The 22,040-nt window shown below is 43.4% G+C and overlaps 3 protein-coding genes across 6 annotated transcripts; all 3 read right to left on the bottom strand.

Moving 5' to 3' along the window:
- Nucleotides 1–67: 67 nt before the first annotated feature.
- Nucleotides 68–3,478, bottom strand: tomm40l (translocase of outer mitochondrial membrane 40 homolog, like). Of its 2 annotated transcripts, XM_034599431.1 has the most exons (10): nt 3,336–3,478; nt 2,243–2,448; nt 2,090–2,157; nt 1,785–1,877; nt 1,587–1,688; nt 1,157–1,262; nt 929–1,051; nt 749–825; nt 533–635; nt 68–404 (listed from the first exon to the last, which is right to left on the bottom strand). In XM_034599431.1, the coding sequence occupies exons 2-10, from the start codon at nt 2,445–2,447 to the stop codon at nt 265–267; spliced, it is 1,017 nt and encodes a 338-aa protein (XP_034455322.1). In that variant the 5' UTR covers nt 2,448; nt 3,336–3,478; the 3' UTR covers nt 68–264. The 2 variants fall into 2 exon arrangements, with proteins under 2 accessions (XP_034455322.1, XP_034455320.1); XM_034599429.1 differs by lacking the exon at nt 3,336–3,478 and having other exon boundaries at nt 2,243–2,467.
- A 635-nt stretch (nt 3,479–4,113) lies between these two features.
- On the bottom strand, nt 4,114–14,229 carry LOC117770240 (probable ATP-dependent RNA helicase ddx6). The gene is made up of 13 exons (XM_034599418.1): nt 14,055–14,229; nt 11,530–12,621; nt 11,335–11,439; nt 10,977–11,106; nt 10,695–10,841; nt 10,449–10,543; nt 10,161–10,283; nt 9,676–9,804; nt 9,212–9,328; nt 8,874–8,937; nt 8,686–8,787; nt 8,374–8,610; nt 4,114–8,283 (listed from the first exon to the last, which is right to left on the bottom strand). The coding sequence occupies exons 2-12, from the start codon at nt 11,770–11,772 to the stop codon at nt 8,396–8,398; spliced, it is 1,470 nt and encodes a 489-aa protein (XP_034455309.1). The 5' UTR covers nt 11,773–12,621; nt 14,055–14,229; the 3' UTR covers nt 4,114–8,283; nt 8,374–8,395.
- A 1,522-nt stretch (nt 14,230–15,751) lies between these two features.
- On the bottom strand, nt 15,752–22,040 carry lipea (lipase, hormone-sensitive a). Of its 3 annotated transcripts, none has more exons than XM_034599403.1 (11): nt 21,411–21,848; nt 19,435–19,682; nt 18,894–19,178; nt 18,642–18,732; nt 18,404–18,549; nt 18,127–18,312; nt 17,760–17,912; nt 17,465–17,609; nt 17,056–17,283; nt 16,429–16,820; nt 15,752–16,267 (listed from the first exon to the last, which is right to left on the bottom strand). In XM_034599403.1, the coding sequence occupies exons 1-11, from the start codon at nt 21,478–21,480 to the stop codon at nt 16,025–16,027; spliced, it is 2,187 nt and encodes a 728-aa protein (XP_034455294.1). In that variant the 5' UTR covers nt 21,481–21,848; the 3' UTR covers nt 15,752–16,024. The 3 variants fall into 3 exon arrangements, with proteins under 3 accessions (XP_034455294.1, XP_034455295.1, XP_034455296.1); XM_034599404.1 differs by lacking the exon at nt 21,411–21,848 and adding an exon at nt 21,883–22,040 and having other exon boundaries at nt 16,025–16,267; XM_034599405.1 differs by having other exon boundaries at nt 16,025–16,267; nt 19,435–19,686; nt 21,452–21,848.

Raw genomic sequence — 22,040 nt, 5'->3', positions numbered from 1 at the left:
ACATTCTTCATTTCACTTCAGATAGTTCGGGCGATTAAATGATTAAAGTCGTTAGATTGTTACATTATTACCGTTCAGTGTTTCTACTCAGCATATTGGATGAAACGTGATTGAGGAAAAGCAATTACAAGATCATGGCCGAATCTGCTAAAGGAGGTCAGAGACAGTATGAGGTGTACAGCACATGGCAGAGTCCGTCCATCCATCGTAAGTTAGTCCGTTCTGTGAAGTCCCGTCTGCAGGTGGTTCGGCGCTCGGGTGGCTTTAACCGATGGTGACGCCGAAACCGCACTGGAACTTGTTCTTGCGGTGGTTGAGGAAAGAACAGAGGACGAGCGAGAGCGGCAGAGGGAGTAACTTCTTTTCTAATGTTGCACCAACGACCCAGTTACTGTCTACTGAACCTGGCAGAGGCACAGAAACAACAAGATTAGATGGGTGTTACCAGAGAAAAAATATTCGTAAAACTAAACTAACTAAATGAAAATTGTGAAACTGTTCTCTTGAAAGAACCTTAACACGCATGTCCTACCTTTAAACTGTAAATTGGCTTTAGGCACATCTAGCTGGTAAGCGAACGACATGCTGGTGTCCTGCATGCGGTTGCTCGCTTCGAGCTCCACGCCGACCTGCAGCTGTTGAAGAGCAGAGGACAGTCACATCTGGACGAAGGTAAAGCACGAAACTCGAGAGTCACAGAGCAACGGCCTCTTCAGATTCTGAGCCGTCTCTCTATGGCTTGAATTACCTGGTCGTTGGCTTTGTGGTAGTACGACGCATGAGCTCCCGCTGAGCCGAGTGTCAGCGTGGCGATGTAGTTACTGCCTGTGAAGAGGGAGGGCAAGGTGAGACGTGTTTTCAACAAATCCAGGTAAAATCTCCATCTCAATGAATCTGAACTACAGACTCACCACAGCCTGGGTCTCACCTGTGTATTTGCCAACTAGTGACATCACCGTGCCCTCCTCTCCGGGCCTGCGGTGGTAAACCAGCTCCCCTCCCAGAGCCAGAGAGGGCGTGATGGACTGGAGGTAGTGTGTTACGACAATACCTGACAGGAAGACCACAGCAAAGAAACGCTTAGATTAGATGAACAGTTAGAAGTGACTTCTTGCAGAGTGACCCGTCTTCGCAGCGTCACAGACAGACGACCTACCAGAGCCAACGAGGACGTCTGGGTTTCCAAGTGTCACAGTTGCAGTAAAGTCTTCTCCCTTGAACTCAGCGTCTCCCTGCCAGTTCACAAACTTCTGCTGCTGTGTCTGAGGACAAGACAGAGTTTTACAAAGTCAAACCAAATGATACTGAAGAACCCTGCAACACTATCAATTACTTTTATAATGTAATGATACATCAGCAGATAATTTACTTTGTAAAAACAAACTTGTCGATTTAACCCATCTCTTAATACTACAATAAGGTAAATCTACAATAAGCACATTAAAAGCTTTAATAAATATTGTGCACAGTAAAACATAAGGAAATATTATATAAAAAAGATACAGCAGTCAAATTATGGAGGTATTAAAGATATGTGAAAATGTCCGACAGGGAAAGAAATGACTTTAAATGTAAAGTAAATCTACCTGGAAGGCCAGTTTGGATCGTACTCTGCTGTTGATCTGGTGGATGATCTGAGCGTTAAGGCTGCCACTGTTGTCGATGTCTCCCACCATGACTGGAAAAAACTGAACAAGAACAAGTGTGAATTTGAATGACAGTTCAAAATATAAATATAAACGTGTGACCGGTGAGAGTTACAGTGACTTCAGTGCAGTGCTCACCTCTGCTGGACCGGTCTGCTTCGGTCCAACATACGTGGCACCGAATCTGTAGGTGGACTCGCCCATGGTGCTCAGCATCACAGTGTGATTCACCTGGAAGGAAGTTCGATGTGTTAAAAAATGTAATTACACATTTACACACAGTTTAATTACTTTAGCTGAGATACTTTGGGGATTGAAAACCCCTCAAATATAAAGATATGGTTTCACTTTATGAGTCTAAAAACACAGGGACAAACCCCCAATGACAGCTTGGTTGGATTCATGCTGGTAAAAGTTTCTAATGAACGAAGAACCCGACTGACCTGGAAGTGGTTGCTAAGGCCTTTGTTGACAACTAGCCTGACGCCTTCCATCTGCATTGGGAAAACCTCTGCAAAGAAAAACAGCTTCAGATAAGTTTCATTCACACAGTTCAGGTATTAAGTTTCTTTACTAGCTCAGTCGTTGCCACTCACCTTTGCATTTGCGATGACACTCCTCAAACGCCCCCGGGTTGGGCAGAGGGTTTTCTCCATCCTCCTGCTGTCCTGCTGCTAGGGGTATGACAGGGGAGACCGGAGGCATCCCGAAGCCCGGCGGCACCGTCAACCCGGGGGCAGGAGCACCGCCGGTGGCAGGGGGTGGAGGGTTGGGGGAACTGGCAGCCAACACACTGCCCATGCTGGGAGGGCAGAGAGGAAATGAACAGATATGAGATAAGAGGGCGAGGTGGTGTTGAAAAGGAAAGATACATTTTCTCTGACGTAGAAACGGGATGTTATATCTAGATTTGTGAATTATGCCACTTTAATAAAATCAGGGCAGGTGACATCTAGATCTAATCCTCTTGAACCATAGATTATATGAGGCAGCCATGTTTGTTGGTTTTTATAAGTAATATACACATCACACTGGTAATAATGTAGTAAAATAAACTGTAAATAAGTACAAATCAGGTGGATGTGTGTATACAAAGCTGCACAATCCTTAAAAGAGCAGACGAATGTGATATAACACGTGATTAATGTGGTGATAAAAGTCCATGTAAAGTAGATTTATATCATATTATTACATTATAGTGATTAAACTGTGTAAAAGCTTCTGTAAAAACTACAGAAACCAACAGGAAACTGTCACAGGCCACAAGAATGAATGAGTGAGCTGATCTTCAGCTGTAAAATAGGTGGAGTGTCCCTTTAACCTTTCACACCCCACGTCCATGCATGTGCAGGTGGAGCAGCCGCAGCTTGGAAGCCCCAAATAACTTTAAAATACGAATCACATCATGATATCACGTGAATTAAAGAGGAAACAGCGGCCATCGGCGGCTCCGATCAGGAGAAGAAGCCCAATTCATGTTTTGAATGAAAGCTAGCATGATCACGTTAGCTAGGCTAGCTCCTCGTTAGCTCCTGCACCGGCTGCTAACAGCCCGGACACGGACGCCGCTGCGGGGACACGGACATCGACGGCTCCGCTAACTGCCGCTGGAAGAGCCGCGCACACGTTGGGAGTGTTTCCGGAGAAACCGCGGGTTTCGCGAAGCCTCGAGCTAACGCTGCTACTCACGTTGTGATTCCAGAGGACGATGCAGCCGGAAGTTAAACCCGACTTGCACCGAAGAAGAAGAAACAGGCGAGTGCCGACTAAGGCCCGCCCCTTTTTAACCTGTACGCGTTTTGATTGGCTGACAGGCCCTGGTCCTCGGGTATGATTTGCGGAAACACCTGTCTGTCATTGTGCCTGTCAGGAGAATCCAAGGGGTGTGGGTTTGAGGCAGATGACGTAATTTTTTTGCTCAAACGCCATTGGCTCGTCGAGGTGAGGTCAGCCGTCGAGGGGCGGGGTGGGATTGTCTTACAGCTCAGGGATTGGTGGAGAGCCTGGGTTGAAAGCGTGGAGGGCGGGGTTAGTGAAACAGCTTCAAGGTCAAATGACAGATCGACAGTTCGATGATTTTAAATTCAAACACACATTAATCTGCAGTATAATAATAACAATAATATAATTAATAAGCAGATTTATACAGTTTAATGTTGCACAGTCTGATGAGGGACTGGTGGATACACTTCAAAATGGAGGATCCATTCTGTCTTTATTCTTACACTTTTAATCTTTTATTCTTTTAATTTGCACTGTGGAGCTTTCTAATATATCATGTCAAACACTTACAGTAGACCCTTTATTGCTAAAAATCACATTTCATAAGTGTCATAGCTTTTTGTCATTGGTAAAATCTAAATCAATTTACCAAAAACTGTGGTAATCGAGTGTCATTTGAAATCATGCGTCAGTCAAAAGGTTTTAAAATCGGTCAGTGCAGAGATGAAGAGTCGAGAGACAGTTGTAAATTTCTGTTCAATTTATTGAATTTTAGAGCCCTGCGAGTATTTCCATGTTACAACAGGAGAGGACAGAGTGAGTCACACAAGGAGCTGACAGACCTTGGTGCTGCGTCGATGCATTTTCGTAAGGAAACAGGGAAAAAACAAACAGTTTTTCAGTTACACCCAATGAAAAGCATTCGTTTTTCTTTAATCTAGTGGCACAACAGAGATTTATGGGACAATTACTGAGGAAAATCATTTACCAATTCTCAAAATACAGAGTCTGGATAAGGGCTGTAGTATTTTTAGTCCAAAAGGATGCAGTGCACCAAGGGGCCACCAGGGGACCAATAACTACAAATAAGACAACTAAAGAAAAAACGGAATACCGTACGTAAGCATTTTTATATGAAGGATCAATTGAGCCAACGTTTTTTTTTTTTTTAACAATCCAATTTAATGTCAAACTGTCCTGCACCTTCAATCTACCCATGTAATAGAGAAATACTGCTGTTGTGCTAACCTGAGCTACATTTAAACCAAAATACGTCAGAGCCAATTATGAGTCGTAATGTCGCCGTTACGTTGACCTAATGCTGTTAAATTCTTCCTCAGCTTCCTGCGACAAATCTGCTGAGTTTGTCGTTAAATTTGGCTCAAATCGCTGCCCGGCAACGCGGGTGAGTCTTCGTTAGTGCAGCAAATAATACGTCCAATTCAATTTAGTGATGCACGGTAAAACTATTACGGGGCAGTTCGCCCATTAATGCAATTTTTTGGAATTTCACCAATTAAGAATTTGCAGAGCCGAAGCAGCGATGCCAAAACAGTAATTCTGTTCCCAAACCCCAACCTTTCCTGATTCCCTTTTTTCTTTACTCCTTTTTTTATTTTTTATTTTTTAACAGTTATACTTTTTTAAACAGGTTTTGGACAAATATCCCTCCCACTCCCTTACAGCACTACAGACCCGACAGGTCAGAGTGCACACACACACACGCACACACACACAAACAAACACCCGATGACAAAATCAACACTCAACATTCATTACTGCATTCAGCATAACCTCCTTTGTGACGACAGATACATTTACTTTACCTTAACACAAAATTAAATAACTTTAAAACAACTTGTGTTTCATCATTCGGGCTCCGACCATCGCTTCTATCAGTTCTAATATTGTTTCACTAAAGGAAGTCCTTTAAAGTCCAAACTTTCTTCTTCCTGAAATCTCAACACTGACTCTGGTGAGTGAGATTTCATCACTGATTGAACAGAAGCTCGGAGCAAACAGAATCAAACTCAAGTTGCTGTTGAGGATAGTTTTTCTTTGAGGGGTCTGAGATGTTTTCGGTCACAAAGGAGGTCATGGGATAACCGTGGTAAACGTGATCAGGGAACACAAAACATCGAGAAGAACATAAAAGTGGGAACATTTCCGGTTAGAAATGAGATCTCGTGTCCACAAACTTGAACTCCTGGAGGACGAGGGAGATGGAAAAAGAGAGAAACAACATAAAGCAGATCCCTGACAACTGTAAACACTCATACTGATATTTAAGACATCGTTCATCGCCAACAGAAACGTGACACAGGTCTGCACATGAAAAGAAAAACCTTACATACGACTGTTGCGCTCACATGCAGCCACAGAACAGGTTTAGTGTTATTTCAAATTTAACGGTCGACCACGAGTGACCAGGCTGACTCCATTTCTACTGAAATCAGATTTTGCCAAAAATTCTCTTGTTTGAAAAACTGTTGTGAGCTGCATGTGAACATAGATTCTGAACCAAACTGCCAATCACCCCTTTTATCTTTCTCACACACACACATCCACACACACACACACACACCAAATGTCTCGCACTCACATCCTGTCTCTCACTCACACACACACGCACACACCTAAATGTCTCGCCCTCACATCCTGTCTCTCTCTCTCTTTCACACACACACACTTTTTTGGTTTTGCTTCAATATAAATCCTGAAATTCATTCAAGGGGAAACAAAATAAATTCTACCTCCTCCACCCATGAAGCAAAAGTATTTTTTCATTTTTTTTTTTTCCAACTGTAAACGACTTAGTGTAAACAATGAATCATTTACAATTCTTTTTCCTCAAAATGATTCATAAACACCTCGTATGGAGATCGCCCTCAGGGTCACTGGATCGAGCTGCTGAGAACAAATCACAGCACTTTGATCATCTGTCACACAAACATGGAACAGGTTCAAGAGGATCACAGTGCTACAAACGCTCATCCAGAAACCCCCTCCTGCATAACTGAGCGCCCTCTCTGGCACTTAGCTGAGCTATAGAAGAAATTTTGTGGAATTTTAAGCAGAAACTGTTTCAAATCAAAGCTTCTAAGTACCAGAGAGGGGGAACGATTCAAGATGCCCAGAGCGCATCTGAGAAAAACACTTGGCGTCTGCAAACCCACAACAAAAAACAAAAGAACACCTCCTGAAGTTGCCCAGTGCTAAATCCTCACAGAGCCAAACTGCTTTAAGCATCAAAATAAATCTTAAAAAGCTCCTTTTTATGTCTTTTAAAAAAAAGAAAAACAAGTTGTGACGCTCTGTAAGGGGGGGGGGGGACAAAAAGAAAAGTCACAGCTGCCTGTTCAAAGATGCTACAATTTTGCTTTAAAAAAAATAAAAGAAATAAACAAATTGAAGAGCCCACCCCTCAGAAAAAAAGAATTCTCACATTTTTAAACCAAAAAAAAAAATCTATATATATATATCGCTGCTGCTGCATAGAGAGAAACTCATTTCTTTTGATTTCAGTTGTCTTTCTGATTGACGGTCAACGTGGTTCTCAACAGACTGAACAGATCTGTGAGCCATGAAACCTTTTCTTAACATTTATACGAGTTTCTAATGCAACAGCAGCCATACAAACAACAACCATGTTCAACCACTGGGCCGCAGAGTTTACATTGGCAACTGATACATTCACCAACTTAAATTGTGTCATGATGGGGCTTAAAAAGAAAGTTTCACTTCAGGATCTGCAGAAACGTTTGCTTCATAAACCTTATATTTCCACATTGTAAGTCAGAAACGTGGAGATGTGGATGGATGAAGAAAGTTCAAACTGTCGCTCGGCACCAAACTTCACAAAAACCCTGCGAATCTTTGCGTCTTGGACCCGTCGATGCTCAAATAATGGAGAGCGTAGAAATGGCAAGTTTTGCTATCAAAGCTGTTTTGAACCAGATTTTCATCTCCCAGCTACAGTGGCCGATGAATTTGACCGGACTCACCAGCCAAGTGTGTTTTTTAAATGCAAGATAAACTCCAAAATAACGACTGTCGGCAGGCGACAGCCTTAGTGTCACAGCATGTGGCTGCTAATTATTTCCCATGCTGTTTGTGTGGTCGCAGGCCAACATCCACGAATCAGTAAGAGGGCTTGTGTCTTCCGATATTAGCTCTGCTCATGGATTATTAGAAGTGAGGGAAAAACAGTCACACAGTATTTAAATAAAGCTGCCCTTTTTTTTTATTGCAACGTTCACATTCAGTAAAGTTGGAGGAGTTGAGCCGTGTTTCGACACACACACACACACACACACACCTCTGCAGGACAGTGTGTATGTGTGTGTGCGTCATCTTTTTTCCCCTTTGCATAATGCGATGTTTAAATAAAAATCAGATTAGGTTTTAGTTCATCTCATTTGTGCTCGCACTGCGCTGCATGACAGAGGACAGCAGGCTATGAATGGATGAGTGCACACGGGAGTAAGTAAGGCACTTAAGTGACAACAGCAGTGTAAGTGGACAGAACGATGGCTGGTGGAAACACACCATTGTATCATTAAAAACGGACCGAAGTTGCTGCTGGCGATGAAGCCTCGGAGGACGACTGGTTCAAAACAGCTGTGACAATAATTTGCGCGGGTCTCTAATGTATTTTAGGAGGGAAAAATAATCTAAGCTCAAACAGGTGCTGTGTGGTCCAGTGTGAGTTTGGTGAAAAATGATAGTTTCAACTTTCTCAGTTATTAAACAAAATAAATAAGAGGCAGCTCTCTGAGGAAAAGCTAAAAAAAAAAAGAAACCAAAAAATAACATCCATTTGTCAGGCTCTGAAAATGAGGGGAAAACGTGAAACTGAAGAGTCGCCTGAAGACTGCGAGCGCTGATGTCTAAGAGCCCGATGTGTCCTAATGTCCTGGAGCGAAGATGAAACTTAGATTAGGAAGATTGATCTTTTTTTTCTCCATGCAATTAAAGTCTAAAAAATTATCTCAAAGCATCTCACCTTTTTTTATTTTTATTTTTTTTTAGATGCCGTCATCTGGATGTCCTGATTTCTCTTCGATTTCCTCCACGTCACAGTCGCCGCTGGATGAGTGGTACTCGGCCACATAGAGGCTCTTGTCGATGCTGCTGGGAATGGGCTTGATATCGGTCACCAGCTGCTCTTCAGTGGCCTTCAGGTTTATGCGATCCTCGGACGTGATGAGATTAATGGCCAACCCCAGGTGACCAAACCTCCCTGAGAGCGAGAGAACACTTATTATAAATATGCACTATGCATTAAAATAAAAGGACTGATTCTCTAACAACAAACCTGATCTTCCGATACGATGGAGGTAAGTCTCAGCGCTCTTAGGAAAGTCGAAGTTGATGACGACGTTGACAGCCTGGATGTCGATACCTCTGGTGAAGAGATCTACAGGAAGAAACACGTCAGTGCATCAGTGCATTAAACATTAAATGTGTTGATTTGAAACGTTGCAGAATCTGATGGAGACTCACCGGTGCAGACAAGGTTTCTGCACAGTCCGTTTCTGAAGTCATGGAACACCCGGTTCCTGTATTCCTGAAAACACACAACAAGGGAAATGCTCTATAAGTGAATGCAGAACTTCACTTAAGAAGTGATTTCAAGACTTAACGTAATTTTTAGAATAGAATTCATAGATTTTCTTAAATAAAATGTTTAAAAACCTGCACAGATGATGCAAAAACAGATAAATAACAGTAATGCCTGGGATTCCTTGAGGTGAAACCCAAAACTAACTTCAGTCAAACTTTTTGTTAAACCAGATTCCATCCAATTGCTCATTACAAACCATGAAGTCTACGTGTCTCACCTGCATCATCTTAGCGTGGATGTAGAAGCAGGAGTAGCCCAGCAGAGTGATCTTCTTGGCCAACAGCTCCACTCGCTTGGTAGAGTTACAGAAGATGATCGATTGGTTGATCTGAAGCTGTGACGGAGGGAAGTAAAAAAGACACTGTTTAGAATCACTGCATCAAACTTTTAACCTGAAGTCTACTTCTGCGGCAAATCAGAAGTTATTTACAGATAAAAGAGGAAACGGGACGTTGGACAAATCTCCAAAGTTAATGTCAGCCACTGGGCAGCGGCTGTGCCAAGTTACGAAACAACCAGAGATGCAGTCCTGTATTTTCTGCCACTCTGGCCGTTTGTTTTTATGATGAGTCGTTTGATGAGCCACTGCCTTGTCAAATTAAAGTGCGTTTGTGACAAAACAAAGGCCTGCGGCAGTTTGAAAAAGGACAGACGGTGAACACAGAGTGAAGAGTCAGTTACCCTGGAAAACAGTGTGTTGAGGCAGTGCACTTTCTGCCTCTCTGTGACGTAGGCGTAGAACTGAGTAATGCCCTTCAGAGTCAGCTCCTCCATCAAGTTTATCTCATAGGGTTTCTGAAGGTGCTTGGCCTGCAGCGAGAACACAGGGAGAAGGAACAGATTAGAGTGTGTGTGTTATCGTCAAAGTGAAAAAAACCACAAGGTTGTTTTTTAAATGAACTGTAGGAGTTCGAAATCGGTAATGAACCGAAGACATGGACAAATCGGAAGTTTCATTTACATTGCAAATCACACGACATTCCAAACAGAAAAGTGTGAGCTGAGCTGATGTAGGTGAAGGCCGCCCAGGAAATGTTTACAACAGACAAACACAGATCTGGGCACAGTGTGAGAACAGCTTGGTCTGCAGTCCGATTCGAAAGGTGCCAAGTGGCCCCGCGCCACTGGGAAGGACGAGTCGTGTAGCAGTTAAGCCAACAACTCACCATGAACTTTTGCACACTGATGGGGAAGGTTGCAGAGTAGAGCAGGATCTGCCGGTTCTTGGCCAGGAAGCTGATGATATCCTCAATGAGCACCACAAAGTCCTGAGACAGCAGCTTATCCGCCTGAGGAAACAGATCATTTAACATGAAGCAGGCTCAGAGTCAAACAAAGAAACACACATTTTTACAGACATGAAAATAAAACGGTTATTGCCCAAATACAAACTATGAAGACAATATACAATCAGATTTCAGTTTATGTTTTAAATCAACTTTGCTGATGTTTACCTCGTCCATCACCATCATCTGGACCCGATCCACCTTCGCCACTCCCTTCTTTATCAAGTCCAGGATCCTGCCGGGGGTGGCGATGACCACATGCACTGATGAAGAAAACAAGAGAATTACTAAGCACAGCAGTATATTTTCATTATATTAATTTGCACTGCTCCTTCAGCTCCACAGAAACTTATATGGTGTTAAATTATGAATGTTATTATATATTGGACCTAGACTGGACCTAGAAGTTCTTACCGATTTCGTCCAAGCGCATTATGTCATCTCGCAGGTTGGTGCCCCCGGTGGTGGCCATGACCTTGACTCCTCCTAGGTGTTTGCTGATCTGGATGGAGATCTGACTCACCTGCAGGGCCAGCTCGCGAGTGGGCACCATGACCATAGCTGAGGGATAACAATGCACAGGACAGATTACAATTCAGCCCGGTGATGGATCTCACTATGGGACAACAGTCAAGTCAAAGAAGATTACGAGAGAATCAGAATGAGCAGTGTATGACACCACAGGCAGAGTCTCACCCTGTATGTAGTCCTTTTTCAGGTCTATCCTCTCCAGCATGGGGATGAGATAGGCTCCACTTTTCCCTGTTCCATTTTTAGCCCGAGCCAGAATATCCCGTCCAGACAGGGCGATGGGAATGCTCTCCTCCTGCAAGGAAACAAAAAAAATCCTGTCTTTAGGCTCATTCGTTAACACTGGAATCTTGTCTAAAAACATAATGCTCTCATATACACATGGATTTTACACTCTGTCACTGAGATTTAATGTTATTAACAGACCTTTTAGCTCTTTAAGCTGCTACAATTGTTAACGTGACCCTGTTTCAAGCTATGGAGTCATGTGGTAAAAGAATAACTGATCAAAAATAAAACATACCTGAATGGGGGATGGTTTCTCCCAACCCATCTCAAAGATGCCCATCAGGAGTTCTCGTTTGAGACAGTAATCTTCAAATTCATTCCCCTTGGTGGATGTCACATCCTACAGGCGACACAGAAAGGTCAGGACAACGGTAGAAAAAGCATTTACGTGTTGAAGTGTGATTAGAAAGCGTCGTGGAATTTCACTCACGGAGGTTTTGACCCTGGTGTCTCTGGGAGGGAGCTTCAGGCTCTTTTTCCAGTCGTCTCCGAACTTGATGCCTCCTCCCTCTTGCGGGGGGCAGCCTGCTTTCTGGAGTGCGCCCATAGCCTTTCCTAGAGTTGTAGGTGCTGGCTGGACTGAAGCTGGTTTGGTCTGTCCTCTGAGCTGCCCGTTCTGCTTGTTCAGTCCCATGACGACTGTGCCAAGGTTTTCTGTTCTGGCGGTTGCCATTTTTTCCTTGCCTTAGTTTATTTATTTTTTTCTTCAAAGTATTAAATTTTTGCCTCTTAGGTCTTTCTTTTAAAAATTCTCTTCAAAAGTAAAAAAGTTTAATAAAGCATTAACAAAACAATATTCTCTATTCTTTTAAAGTCCAAAGCTTTTACAACAGAGGTTGACTCGTATTATTTACATATACACATGTACGTGCAGTTCGGTCCCCTTCAAACAACAGAGTGACTGACGTACAGGAACATCAAAAAAAAGTTTTTACACAAGAGCTCTTCAAAATGAAGAGAAATTTGCATTAATATGCATGAATATACTTGCCCACAATATAGAAAAATTATATATGAACAAGTATCGAAGCGGTTCAAGTCCTGAAATAGAACAACTAAGGCAATCTGAATTTGGGGAATAGCTTCTTCAATATAATCTTAGTTCAATACTTAAACTTCTGTTTCTAAATGGAACAATTTCTTGTTTCCACTTTGAGTCCGAAAAGAGTTGCTCAATATCCCTGTCCTTGGAAAAAAAAGGATGTCCAACTTTGTACAAGTCTTTCCCCAAAATCATATAGTCTGTAATTCTCTGTTATTTCCACTGTGTGGGTGTATGTTGCTCCACGTGTGAAAAAATAAGGATCCTGAAAATACTAGTCATACAGGGGGTTATCTAGTCCAAAGCCAAACAGCTTTCCACCCCTGATGTGTCCTCACTGTGCGTTTCCTCTCTGCTCCAGGTGTTCGACCTTCTCTCCCTGGACTCCACAGTCCTTCAGGTCGGTGTGTAAAGTGTGCGAGTGTGGCCCCTATCAAACCGCTGCCTCCTCAAAGTCAGCCAACGACTCAAACTTGTCACCTGAAAGAAATCCGACAGAATAGTTTTCGGAGAACACGAGCAGTTGATTAATCACGCAGTCGTATACAATTACTCTGCTATTTAACACTTCCATTTTTCACCTAATAAATTTCCACTCTAATTAGTTCCCAAACTTGACCCCATACAAAATATGTAAAGTCTGGTTGAGACTCAAATATTGAACGTATCGGAAAGTTGTTAAGTGTTACACCAGAAATGAATAATCCCATTTTCAACAATATGAAATTAATAATTTTAGAGGACAAATAATATTTAGTTCACATGAAATAGTGACTCGGAGATTTGTAGACACCGATTTCATCCACCACACTGGAAGCCAATAATATAATCTACTCTAATACATAAATTCAGATTTCTAGTGACTTGTAGCGGGTGTGATGGGGTCGGTTAGTAAATTAAACAAGTTAGCTGGTTAAAACTTTGATAACCCTCATGCTGCAGAGCTTTAACAGCTAATTCGCTAACTGGTCCGGTTGTGAAGTTGCCAGGAGGCAGATTAACATGTTCAAAGAGACAGAGATTTAAATAACACTGACCTTCAGTACAGGCTCCAGATCTGACTGACATTAATTTCATACGGACTGTCAAGAGCTTCTGCTATTTACACACACACACGTCAAATTTACTTTAGTTGCTAAATACTCAACAGTAATCTATTCTAAATTACTCTATGGCAACATTAAGTTGATCGTTTTCCTCCATAAATCAATAATTTTAACAAACTCTCTGCTTAATCCTGCAATAACTTTGAATTTGTACGTATTATATTCATATTTTATTCGTCATATTCCATCCTACCTCATTACTTCCTCATTCAATGCAAACAACTTTGCACACTTGTCATCTCTCGTTTCTAGGAGGCTTATTCTTTGTTCTATTGTATTTAGTACTTTACTGTGTATTCTAGTACTTTATTGTGTATCATTTACTGAGGGAGTGTGTACATTTTTTTTGTACATTTATTGTCTATTACGTTATATTTTAATTATTCGTATCCGTTCCATTGCTCTCCGTGTGCAATGCCTTTGATGTGCTGCTGCGACACGATCCCGTCCCAATCTGGGATCGATAAACGTACATCTATCTACCCCCCCCCCCCCCCCCCTCCATTATGCTAACATCAAAGCTAAGCTAGCTTGACGCGGACTACCCGCTAAGCCGTCGACTCATTTAAAAAAAAAAAAGCTTTTGATTCACAGAATACAAACAACACGCGGGAGTGAAAGATCAAACCACGGTGACGTTAGGCGGAGCCGCCGTGGCGCAGTTTGCGGTTTCACCATTGGCGTTGTTGTGGTACGTTAGCACCAACAACAGGACCGCTAGCTCGGAGGCTAATTTAGCACAAACGTCAGGCAGCTCTCGGTTGTTTTTAACGGGAACCGGACGCGTCCGAGTCCCCGCGCACGTACCTCAGTCTGTCTGCTGTTATACTCGGGATGTCCAGGTCGCGGCCGGTCGGTCACTTTCTTTGCAAGTCGCTTTAATAAGTGAATTTTACTTGAGATAAATCGCTTCTATTGTGTTTCTTCCTCCTTTCAATCAACATGGTCGCCTTCTTCTTCTTCTTCTTCTCCTCTTCCTCGGTGTCTCTTTCTGCTGTTTATCACATGCGAGGCTCCACGACGCTGCTGCCACCTCCCGTCACTCCTGGGTTACTGCATGCAGGGGGTTTCAGTGTAAAGGTTTTAAAAAAGTTTAGGAGTTTGAAACCCAGCAGTGACGTGAATGAAGGAGTTGATCGCATTTGGGTTAATGTGTCATGAATGTATGATGAGCTCGCTGGACTACACACCCACAAAAACATATGGTGCAGGTTTTCAAAACAACAGAGTAAATAAAATAATTTTTCAATCTTTCACATTAAAATCTTCAGACCTTCAATGTCTACAACAGAACACTGCGTTCATTCAGCTGTAAGAAAAACACGAGAAATATGAGTAAGTGCTATTCATTTAATCTACGACAGATTAGCCCATTTCAGTCTCATTCATCAATTCCTAAATAATGATAATCATAATAATAAACATCATGTTTTCCTCATGATCAGCGGCCAGAGGAAGAATAACAGCTCACACACACGTTACTTTCAAACCATTTTTATTTTTATTTTATTACAATGTTTTCCTTTAAATAAAGTTAACATTACAACATAAATGATTTCTATAGATATAAAACATATCCTCTCCCTCATATATTGAGTAAAGCTCTTTTGTCCATGACAAACTATTTTTTGATTCAATCCACATAAATTATATATTTTACGTGTATACCAGTAAAAGGAGGCCACCGGCATTAAAAAACTGCACTTAAAGTAAAACAAAATAAGGAAAGGGAATGATGATTATTCTTGTCACATTTTGTCACCTTCAAATTAACATTCATATACAGCTTTATATTTTTTGATGCATAATCTGTATCTTTCAAAGCAACTTTCTAATTCATTTTCTTGACATTTCAAATCAATTTCTTAGGAAGTCTCTTGAATCTCACTTTTACTGCATAATAATCTGCCCTGGTGAGCATCTTGCTTTGTCACAAGTCTGTGACAAATTACCTCCTAACGACGAACAACATTGACTTCACACTTCACACCAGCGCTGCTCCCTGCTACACACACACACACACACACACACACACACACAAACGACTTAACATAGCAAGTCCAAAACCTTCGAATAAACAAACAGTATTTTAACACCAGTCATGATTGGAGTTCTGATTTAAAACAGGCTTTAAATAAACTGTGTTAAATATTTATAATAAGAGCTATAAATAATTAATTTAGAGTAAAACTAGTCACATCCACATACTGCCGGTAAACACAGGGTGAAGGCCTCCTCATCAAAACGCTGTAAACATGTGACAAACTGGTAAAACCAGGTAAAACTATTTATCTAAATTATACAATAATAAAAGTAAGCCTTTAACCGTGGTCAAATGCAAATACAGCAATGCTTTTAAAACGGCTCCTGTTACTGCTATGTATCACTACCAGTGCTGGTTATAGTGATCTTTTCTGTTTTAGTCAGCTTGTAATATTGTAAATGTGCGTTTAATCTGCCTCTTCAACATGGAAATCTTAATAGAAAAATACCTATTAAATTTTTGTCATCATTTCAGATAATATTAGAGCATAGTCGTAGAAAGTTAAAGGTTTCAGTGGCTCTCTTGAACATCTTTGTCTTCAGAAAATGTTGTGCAGTGGAAGTTTCAAGTGCAGTTTCCCTATAAGCTTCCTCCAGTTCTACAGTTTTAGGTGCATCTTCAATATTCTCCCAGATTTGTTTCCTTAAACTTATTTCACCACAAAACGTCAGTTCTCTTCTTCATCCAAAAACAGCTGGAATGACAGATGAACAAGTCATGGTTTGGTTCTCTGTTACGCCACTTCCCGCTTTGACCGGCTGCGGAGAGCTGGCGTTGGGATTTCTTGCTCAAAAATCTCCCTAATTCGCGCAACGCAGATTTCTGTAGCGACCTCCGTATCCTTGGCGAGCTGTGAGAGGCTGAGGAAGCCATGAGGCAGGTCCTCCACCACCGTCAGACTCACGGGCTGGCCCATGTCTCGCAGTTTCTTGGCAAACATCACAGAGTCGTCCAGCAAGGCGTCCAGAGCAGAGGCCTGTGTGGACACACGGAGGAATCAGGAAATACTGTAAGTTTGGAAAACAGCTGACTAACTCGAGTGAGAATAACAGACTGAAAAACAGGCAGATTTAAGGTGTTTCTCCACACGTAAGCAAAAGATAAAATCAAGCTAAGTGATCTAACTGGACCTCTTACCACGATGTGTACAGGCGGCAGACCTCTCAGCAGGTTGTCCGGAGCCAGTAAAGGTGACACAAACGGGTTCCTAAAAACAGGAGAGGAGGTCGGGAGAACAACAGCCAGGCACTCAGCGCGCAGGGGCGCAAAGCCTTGTGGGTAATCCATGTGATCCCCAGAGGTTTGTGTGGAGGCGGGAGTTGATGTCCTGCGTGTTTCACTGCTCTCGGACCTCCTCTGTAATGACGACACGGAGCGGGCTCCACTTGAACTCAGCACGGGGTCCAGAAATGAGTGGATCCAGTTGGAGGCTCCCTGGGTGAGATCCCCGAGCAGCACGGCTGTGTCTCTGCCCAGAGTGGTCAGACTGTTGCTTTCCACTGCAGGCTGCACCCTGCGACAGTCTATACCTGAGGAGGAAAGGACGAGAGCTTAGGAAATGAAACTAGGAAACACTGCAGGAAACAAAGAAGGGAAAAGGAAGGCAAATAAAACATAAATGTGACAGTTATGAACTCTGGGAAATGTCCGGACAATTGTGTTGAGACATTTTACAGAGTTTCAACATTATCAACATTGCATCAAGTGTAGAAATGGTCACGGCCTCGACAGCTGTATACACCTCACACACCCACATCCACATACCTGCATAGGCATTGAGGCACTTTGCAAGAACCCCTAAAGGCAACAGTGGGTCGATGAGTGTGAGCAGGCGAGAGGGCGAGGCATCGGTGGTGAGCAGGGTGGCGGGGTAGGCGGTCATCATGCCGTCAGGGACTCGGATGCCGCAGGTCATGGCCTTCATGGACACAGTGATGCAGAGGTTTCCTCCAGCGCTGTCCCCCGCCAGACAAACCCGCTCCGCCGTGGAGCCTGAGAGACACAGACACACAGAACTGTTGGTGTCTATGACCATTTCAAACATAGTAAAGAGGAAAGTTTGTTTAAAATGCTGTTGGATAGATATTTTTGTTGGATTTTGGACAGTTTGGACATATGAATTCTCCAAGTTGCTAATTCTCCTGGTCCAGAATGGTCCGACTCATCCACTTACCCAGGAGGTGACAGTTTTTCAGTGCCCAGCAGTAGGCGTAGAAACACTCCTCCAGAGCTCTGGGAAAAGGCGCTTCAGGTGACAAAGAGTAGTCGACAGACAGGATGGGCACTTTCAACTCCTTCGACCAGTTCCGAAGATAATGCTGACACATGGTGGATGAAGAACAGAATCAAAAGACGTGCGATGAGGTGCAAACCAGCAGCTGCTTAGTCTCGTCTAGTTACTTTAACACACTGTGCATGTACTACAGCTTCAGTTAACACCAGCAGTGTTACTTCAACATGTGCTGTACCTCATGAGATCTGGATGTCTGGGCTACGAAACCTCCTCCGTGGAAGTGGATGAGCAGCCAGGGGGAGAGAGGCTGCCTCTGTACCCAGGGGAGATGAGAGGCGGTGATGGGAGGAGGGTCAGTTCGGGAAAAAGCCAGAAGCTCTTCGCTGTCCTATAAAGTCAAAGGATGAGCAATGAGGTCAATAATAAGGAAAAGTATCAGAGATGCAGGACACACACAATTATGACCTTTTTATATCTCGATCATATTTTCAGCAAATTTACTATTTATCATGAATCTATGGTTTTCTGAAACATTTTACTTCTGCTCCTCTTTTAGTCTCTTATTTATATCGTCTATTACATCCAAAAGTGTTTTTCCTCACTTGTCCTTCTCGAAGCTCATAGGAGATCAGACGCATGTGGACCGGCCCCGGGCCCGAGTGAGCGATTGGCGGCGACACAGCGGCAGTTAGACTGGGGTCTGAGGCCAGAGGAAGGCGAAGAGGGAGAGGAGGCACAGTCAGGGTGAGGTTCACCTGCACTGGGTTAGACGCTATTCTGTTTAAACCCTGGAAGGAGAAAGACAAGGGAATGAGCTGTTGAAAAATCTGAAGGTCACTTCAGATGATAACACAGTGAGAGGAAGAGTATGTGACTTACTGTTATAAGGCCGGACTCCGTGAGGTTCCAGAAAGACTTCCAGAAATGTACGTCCAGGTTCTGGGTAATGCGTTCAAACTCAGTGCCCCGCGTCTCTGGATCAATGACGTACTTCCCTGATGTGAGGAGAGAAAGGGCCGCCATACCTGGAGCGAGAGAGAAAACGTATTTTAAAGATGATCACACCAGGAAAACGAGAATTCAACCTCTACCAACTCCATTAGAAATTTAGACTCACCGAACCGTGACTGCTGTTTACCGTACCTCTCTCCGTATGAAATCATGCTTATGACAACAGTCTGGAGTAATGGACGAAGAGCTGGAGAGAACTGTGAAGAGAGAATTGTATCTAAAAATTAAAAGGACTCACAAACAGGTTATTCAAGAATACTGCACTTACATGGGAAAAGTTAAATGACCGATCAGAACAAAGCTTGTTTGCGTGTGAAACAAGAAATTAAGAGAAATTAATTTAGTGTTGTTGGCCGACCTGAAAGCCAAGACAGCGTCCGTAGAAACACGCCTTGTGCATGGAGCTGTACTCCTGCACAAACTTGCGGGTCAGTTCCCCGTCCTGCTGCGAGTACAGCTGGCCGCATTCGTTGTCGTTGATCAGCTGCTGGGCGAGGTGGAGCAGGGCACGCAGCTGGCACAGGGCGCTGCAGTACGCCTCCATCTCGGATGCATTGTGCTCGGCCCGGAAGAAGGCGCCGTTGCAGTTGTCGGCAATGTAACGGCCCTTGTGTATGATGTGTAGAAGGCAGGCCTGCAAGACCTGGAAGACAAAAAGTGAAGGGAGGGAAAGAAATGATATGAATTTTATATGAAATGAAGGGAATGTGCAATATTTAGCGCCAAACAACCACTAAAAGAACAATTTCTGTTGAACAAAAATGTGATCTGATAAATATACACCTATATATTCTATACACAAAAGATATACACAGTAACCCATTAGTAAAAAAGCTATCATAGCTCACATAACAGACTATAGTCCAGGGGTAAGTAAAAGAAAATACATCTTGTCATACTTTGACCAGGGTGCGGTAGCCATTCCCAGGCGTTTGTTCGTCAAAGTCGTAGTGGTGGTAAACGGCGGTGAGGCTGGCGACCACAGGCTCCAGCGCACGGCCATGCTCCTGGATCTCTCTCAAACACATGACCAGGCGGCTGGCGACAGTGCCGGGCAGTAAATCAGAGGGTCCACACAAGGCAGAAAAGTTGTCTTCACACACCGTCTCCAAGGCTGCGAACACGACCTTGTAATCCATATCTGAGGCTGCGGGACAAAGAGATGAGAGCGACTTTTTAAAAGTGTGTTTTCTTTAAGCTGCTTTATATCGGCCTCTCGAGCTACTGACCAAGCAGACATGTGACGTGTCTCTTAAAGAAAACAGACCATCACCCTCAGGGTAAACACACAGATCACACTCCTGCAAAGACAACTCATTGTGTTGTTGATTATACTCTTATCTGTTTGGCCAAGGGTTAGAGTGACGATCTGATAACTGACGGACATCGTGTGCACTTTTAGTTTTGCAGTCACAGAAACGCATTAACAAGCTCACAGCTTTGTGCTCCAAAGTAAACGCCTGTAGAAGAAATAAATATCCTGTTAGATAAAACATACTGAGCAAGCACAGTGACCTTTGCTGATATTACCCATGCAATGTTTACATGCATTATCCTGGAACATTCATATTAACACATCACATGCTGCACAGTATGTCCTGATGAATAAAATTGAAATCTCCACCGTGACAACAGCGGCTGTGAGTGCACAGCCTGCAGCACAGAGAGAAACCGGGACACTGTGCTTGTTGAGCCAAATCTCTAAAACACTGGAGGCTTGTTCACAGTTTTGACACACGGTTGATTGTGTTTCTATTTCGGTTCAGCGGTCAGTGATTTTAAGCCCCTGACATTAGCAATACGGCCGCGCAGTGATGAAATGTTCCCCCATCTGCATTAGAAATGATCTGTATTTCACCACAGACACGGGAGCAGCCTGGATTAGTCATTAGACTGCAACACATAGCAACAAAAATATTTATTCAGTGGCGGGTGTTAGTGGAAGCTTCTCTGTATCCTATTATCTTTGGATTGACTTTTACTGTCCTCTTTATTATCGCGATCCTCTGCTTACATGCCAAGGATATGATATCATCTATTGAGTTTAGTATCAGTGTCAGTATTACATTTAGTTTTTGTTCTGTTTCTCAGCTGGATCTCGGAGTTAAACAAACCTAGAGTCTTAAACGTGGCCTGGCTGATGAATCGTTAAGCTCATATCACTTTGTAGTGTCACACATTCCAGCCAATAAGGATCAATAAGCTGTAATAGACAACAACAAAGTGTCACGGATGTGTTATCAAGATGAGAGCATATGGATTTTTGGAGCTGAGAGTTCACCCAAAAATGAAAATGAAAATTCACTCATTCCCTACTCACCACTCTACAGATGGAGGTGTGGGTGACGTGTGTGAGTCCACAAAACACTTCAGGAGTTTCAGGCGTTAAACAGCGTCGCAGCCAAATCCAATACAACTGAAGTACCTGGGCGATAATCTGCAAGTTCTGGCGATTGTCGTCACGTATCTCTTGGGCGAGAGCGAAGAGGCGCTGGCTTGTGTGCGAACGCTGATCACAGCGGACGTTTATCTATCGAATTTGAATGTCATGGCTTCCGGACACTGGGATGACACCACAGGAGAAGCATGGAGGCATGGTACGTTGTTTAACTACGTTTAAAGAAGTGGTCGCCATTTACTTCAATTGTATTGGATTTGGCTGCAACGCTGTTTACCCCTGAAACTCCAAAAGTGTTTTATGGACTCAAACCCTTCACCCCCCCCCCCCCCCCTCCCCTCCCCCCAATCAGCATAGTGGTGAGCAGATAATGAGAGAATTTACATTTTTCGGTGAACTATCCCTTTAACATGTCCTTCAATATAATTTTAAAACTTTTCTACTTTACCATTGAAATTAAAAAACAGGCAAAATAACCTTGATCTGATCTCGTTAATTGTTGGTCACCGGTGAGCTCCTGTGCTCCAGCAGCTCCCTCAGCTGTCATGGACCCTGACCTCCGTCACTCCACCTCCCAGAACCTCCGCCTGTCACGCCGCTCCGCCGCCTCATCCCTCGGCTCTGGGTCTTTCCCCCCCCCCGGGCTCCGGTGGCTCCTCTCCCCCGCCACACGTCCTCGTTCAACCCGCCGGTATTGCCGGTTATCTTCGGCCGGAGCTAGCGGAGGAGATGACAACTTCCACCCCGCAACACCCAAGTTTCTGTCTGGGACTCCGCCGCCCTGTTGCTTCCTGTTTTAAAGAAGAACTGTCGCGAAATAGTGACGCAGTTTCACCTTCGTCACTCAACGTCTCCACCGGGTTTAAAAAAAAACCAAAACAGCCCCGCGACGCGTTTAACGCAGATTTATGACGACATGATGTTTTTTAAACAAAACCCTTTCACTCACCGAACCGCATCTTCATTCCGCTCTGTGCGCGTGCCTGTTTCTGCTTCAATTACGTCATGGGTTGGGGAGCACGAGAGACCGGTGCGCGTGCCCGGCAACAGGTGGGCAAGGCTACACCTCCGCGTGACGTCATCGCGTCCTGTTCCTATTTTTAATTT

This window comes from Hippoglossus hippoglossus, chromosome 11 (genome assembly GCF_009819705.1).
Source record: "Hippoglossus hippoglossus isolate fHipHip1 chromosome 11, fHipHip1.pri, whole genome shotgun sequence".
In the NCBI taxonomy this organism is placed as follows: Eukaryota; Metazoa; Chordata; class Actinopteri; order Pleuronectiformes; family Pleuronectidae; genus Hippoglossus; species Hippoglossus hippoglossus.
Note: the sequence above shows the minus strand (reverse complement) of the source record. Positions and strands in the feature narration are given on the sequence as shown.

Excerpts from the sequence above, each read along its gene's own strand:
- tomm40l (XM_034599431.1), bottom strand. The coding sequence starts at position 2,447 with ATGGGCAGTGTGTTGGCTGCCAGTTCCCCCAACCCTCCACCCCCTGCC. Across the intron at positions 1,878-2,089 it reads GCCTTAGCAACCACTTCCAG|GTGAATCACACTGTGATGCT; the intron begins GTCAGTCGGGTT and ends ACTTCCTTCCAG. Across the intron at positions 1,052-1,156 it reads AGACGTCCTCGTTGGCTCTG|GTATTGTCGTAACACACTAC; the intron begins GTAGGTCGTCTG and ends TCTTCCTGTCAG.
- LOC117770240 (XM_034599418.1), bottom strand. The coding sequence starts at position 11,772 with ATGGCAACCGCCAGAACAGAAAACCTTGGCACAGTCGTCATGGGACTG. Across the intron at positions 9,805-10,160 it reads TCAGTGTGCAAAAGTTCATG|GCCAAGCACCTTCAGAAACC; the intron begins GTGAGTTGTTGG and ends TTCTCGCTGCAG. Across the intron at positions 8,611-8,685 it reads CCATCGTATCGGAAGATCAG|GGAGGTTTGGTCACCTGGGG; the intron begins GTTTGTTGTTAG and ends TCTCGCTCTCAG.
- lipea (XM_034599403.1), bottom strand. The coding sequence starts at position 21,480 with ATGACAGCTGAGGGAGCTGCTGGAGCACAGGAGCTCACCGGTGACCAA. Across the intron at positions 17,284-17,464 it reads GAAAAACTGTCACCTCCTGG|GCTCCACGGCGGAGCGGGTT; the intron begins GTAAGTGGATGA and ends TGTGTCTCTCAG. Across the intron at positions 16,821-17,055 it reads GTGCCTCAATGCCTATGCAG|GTATAGACTGTCGCAGGGTG; the intron begins GTATGTGGATGT and ends TTTCCTCCTCAG.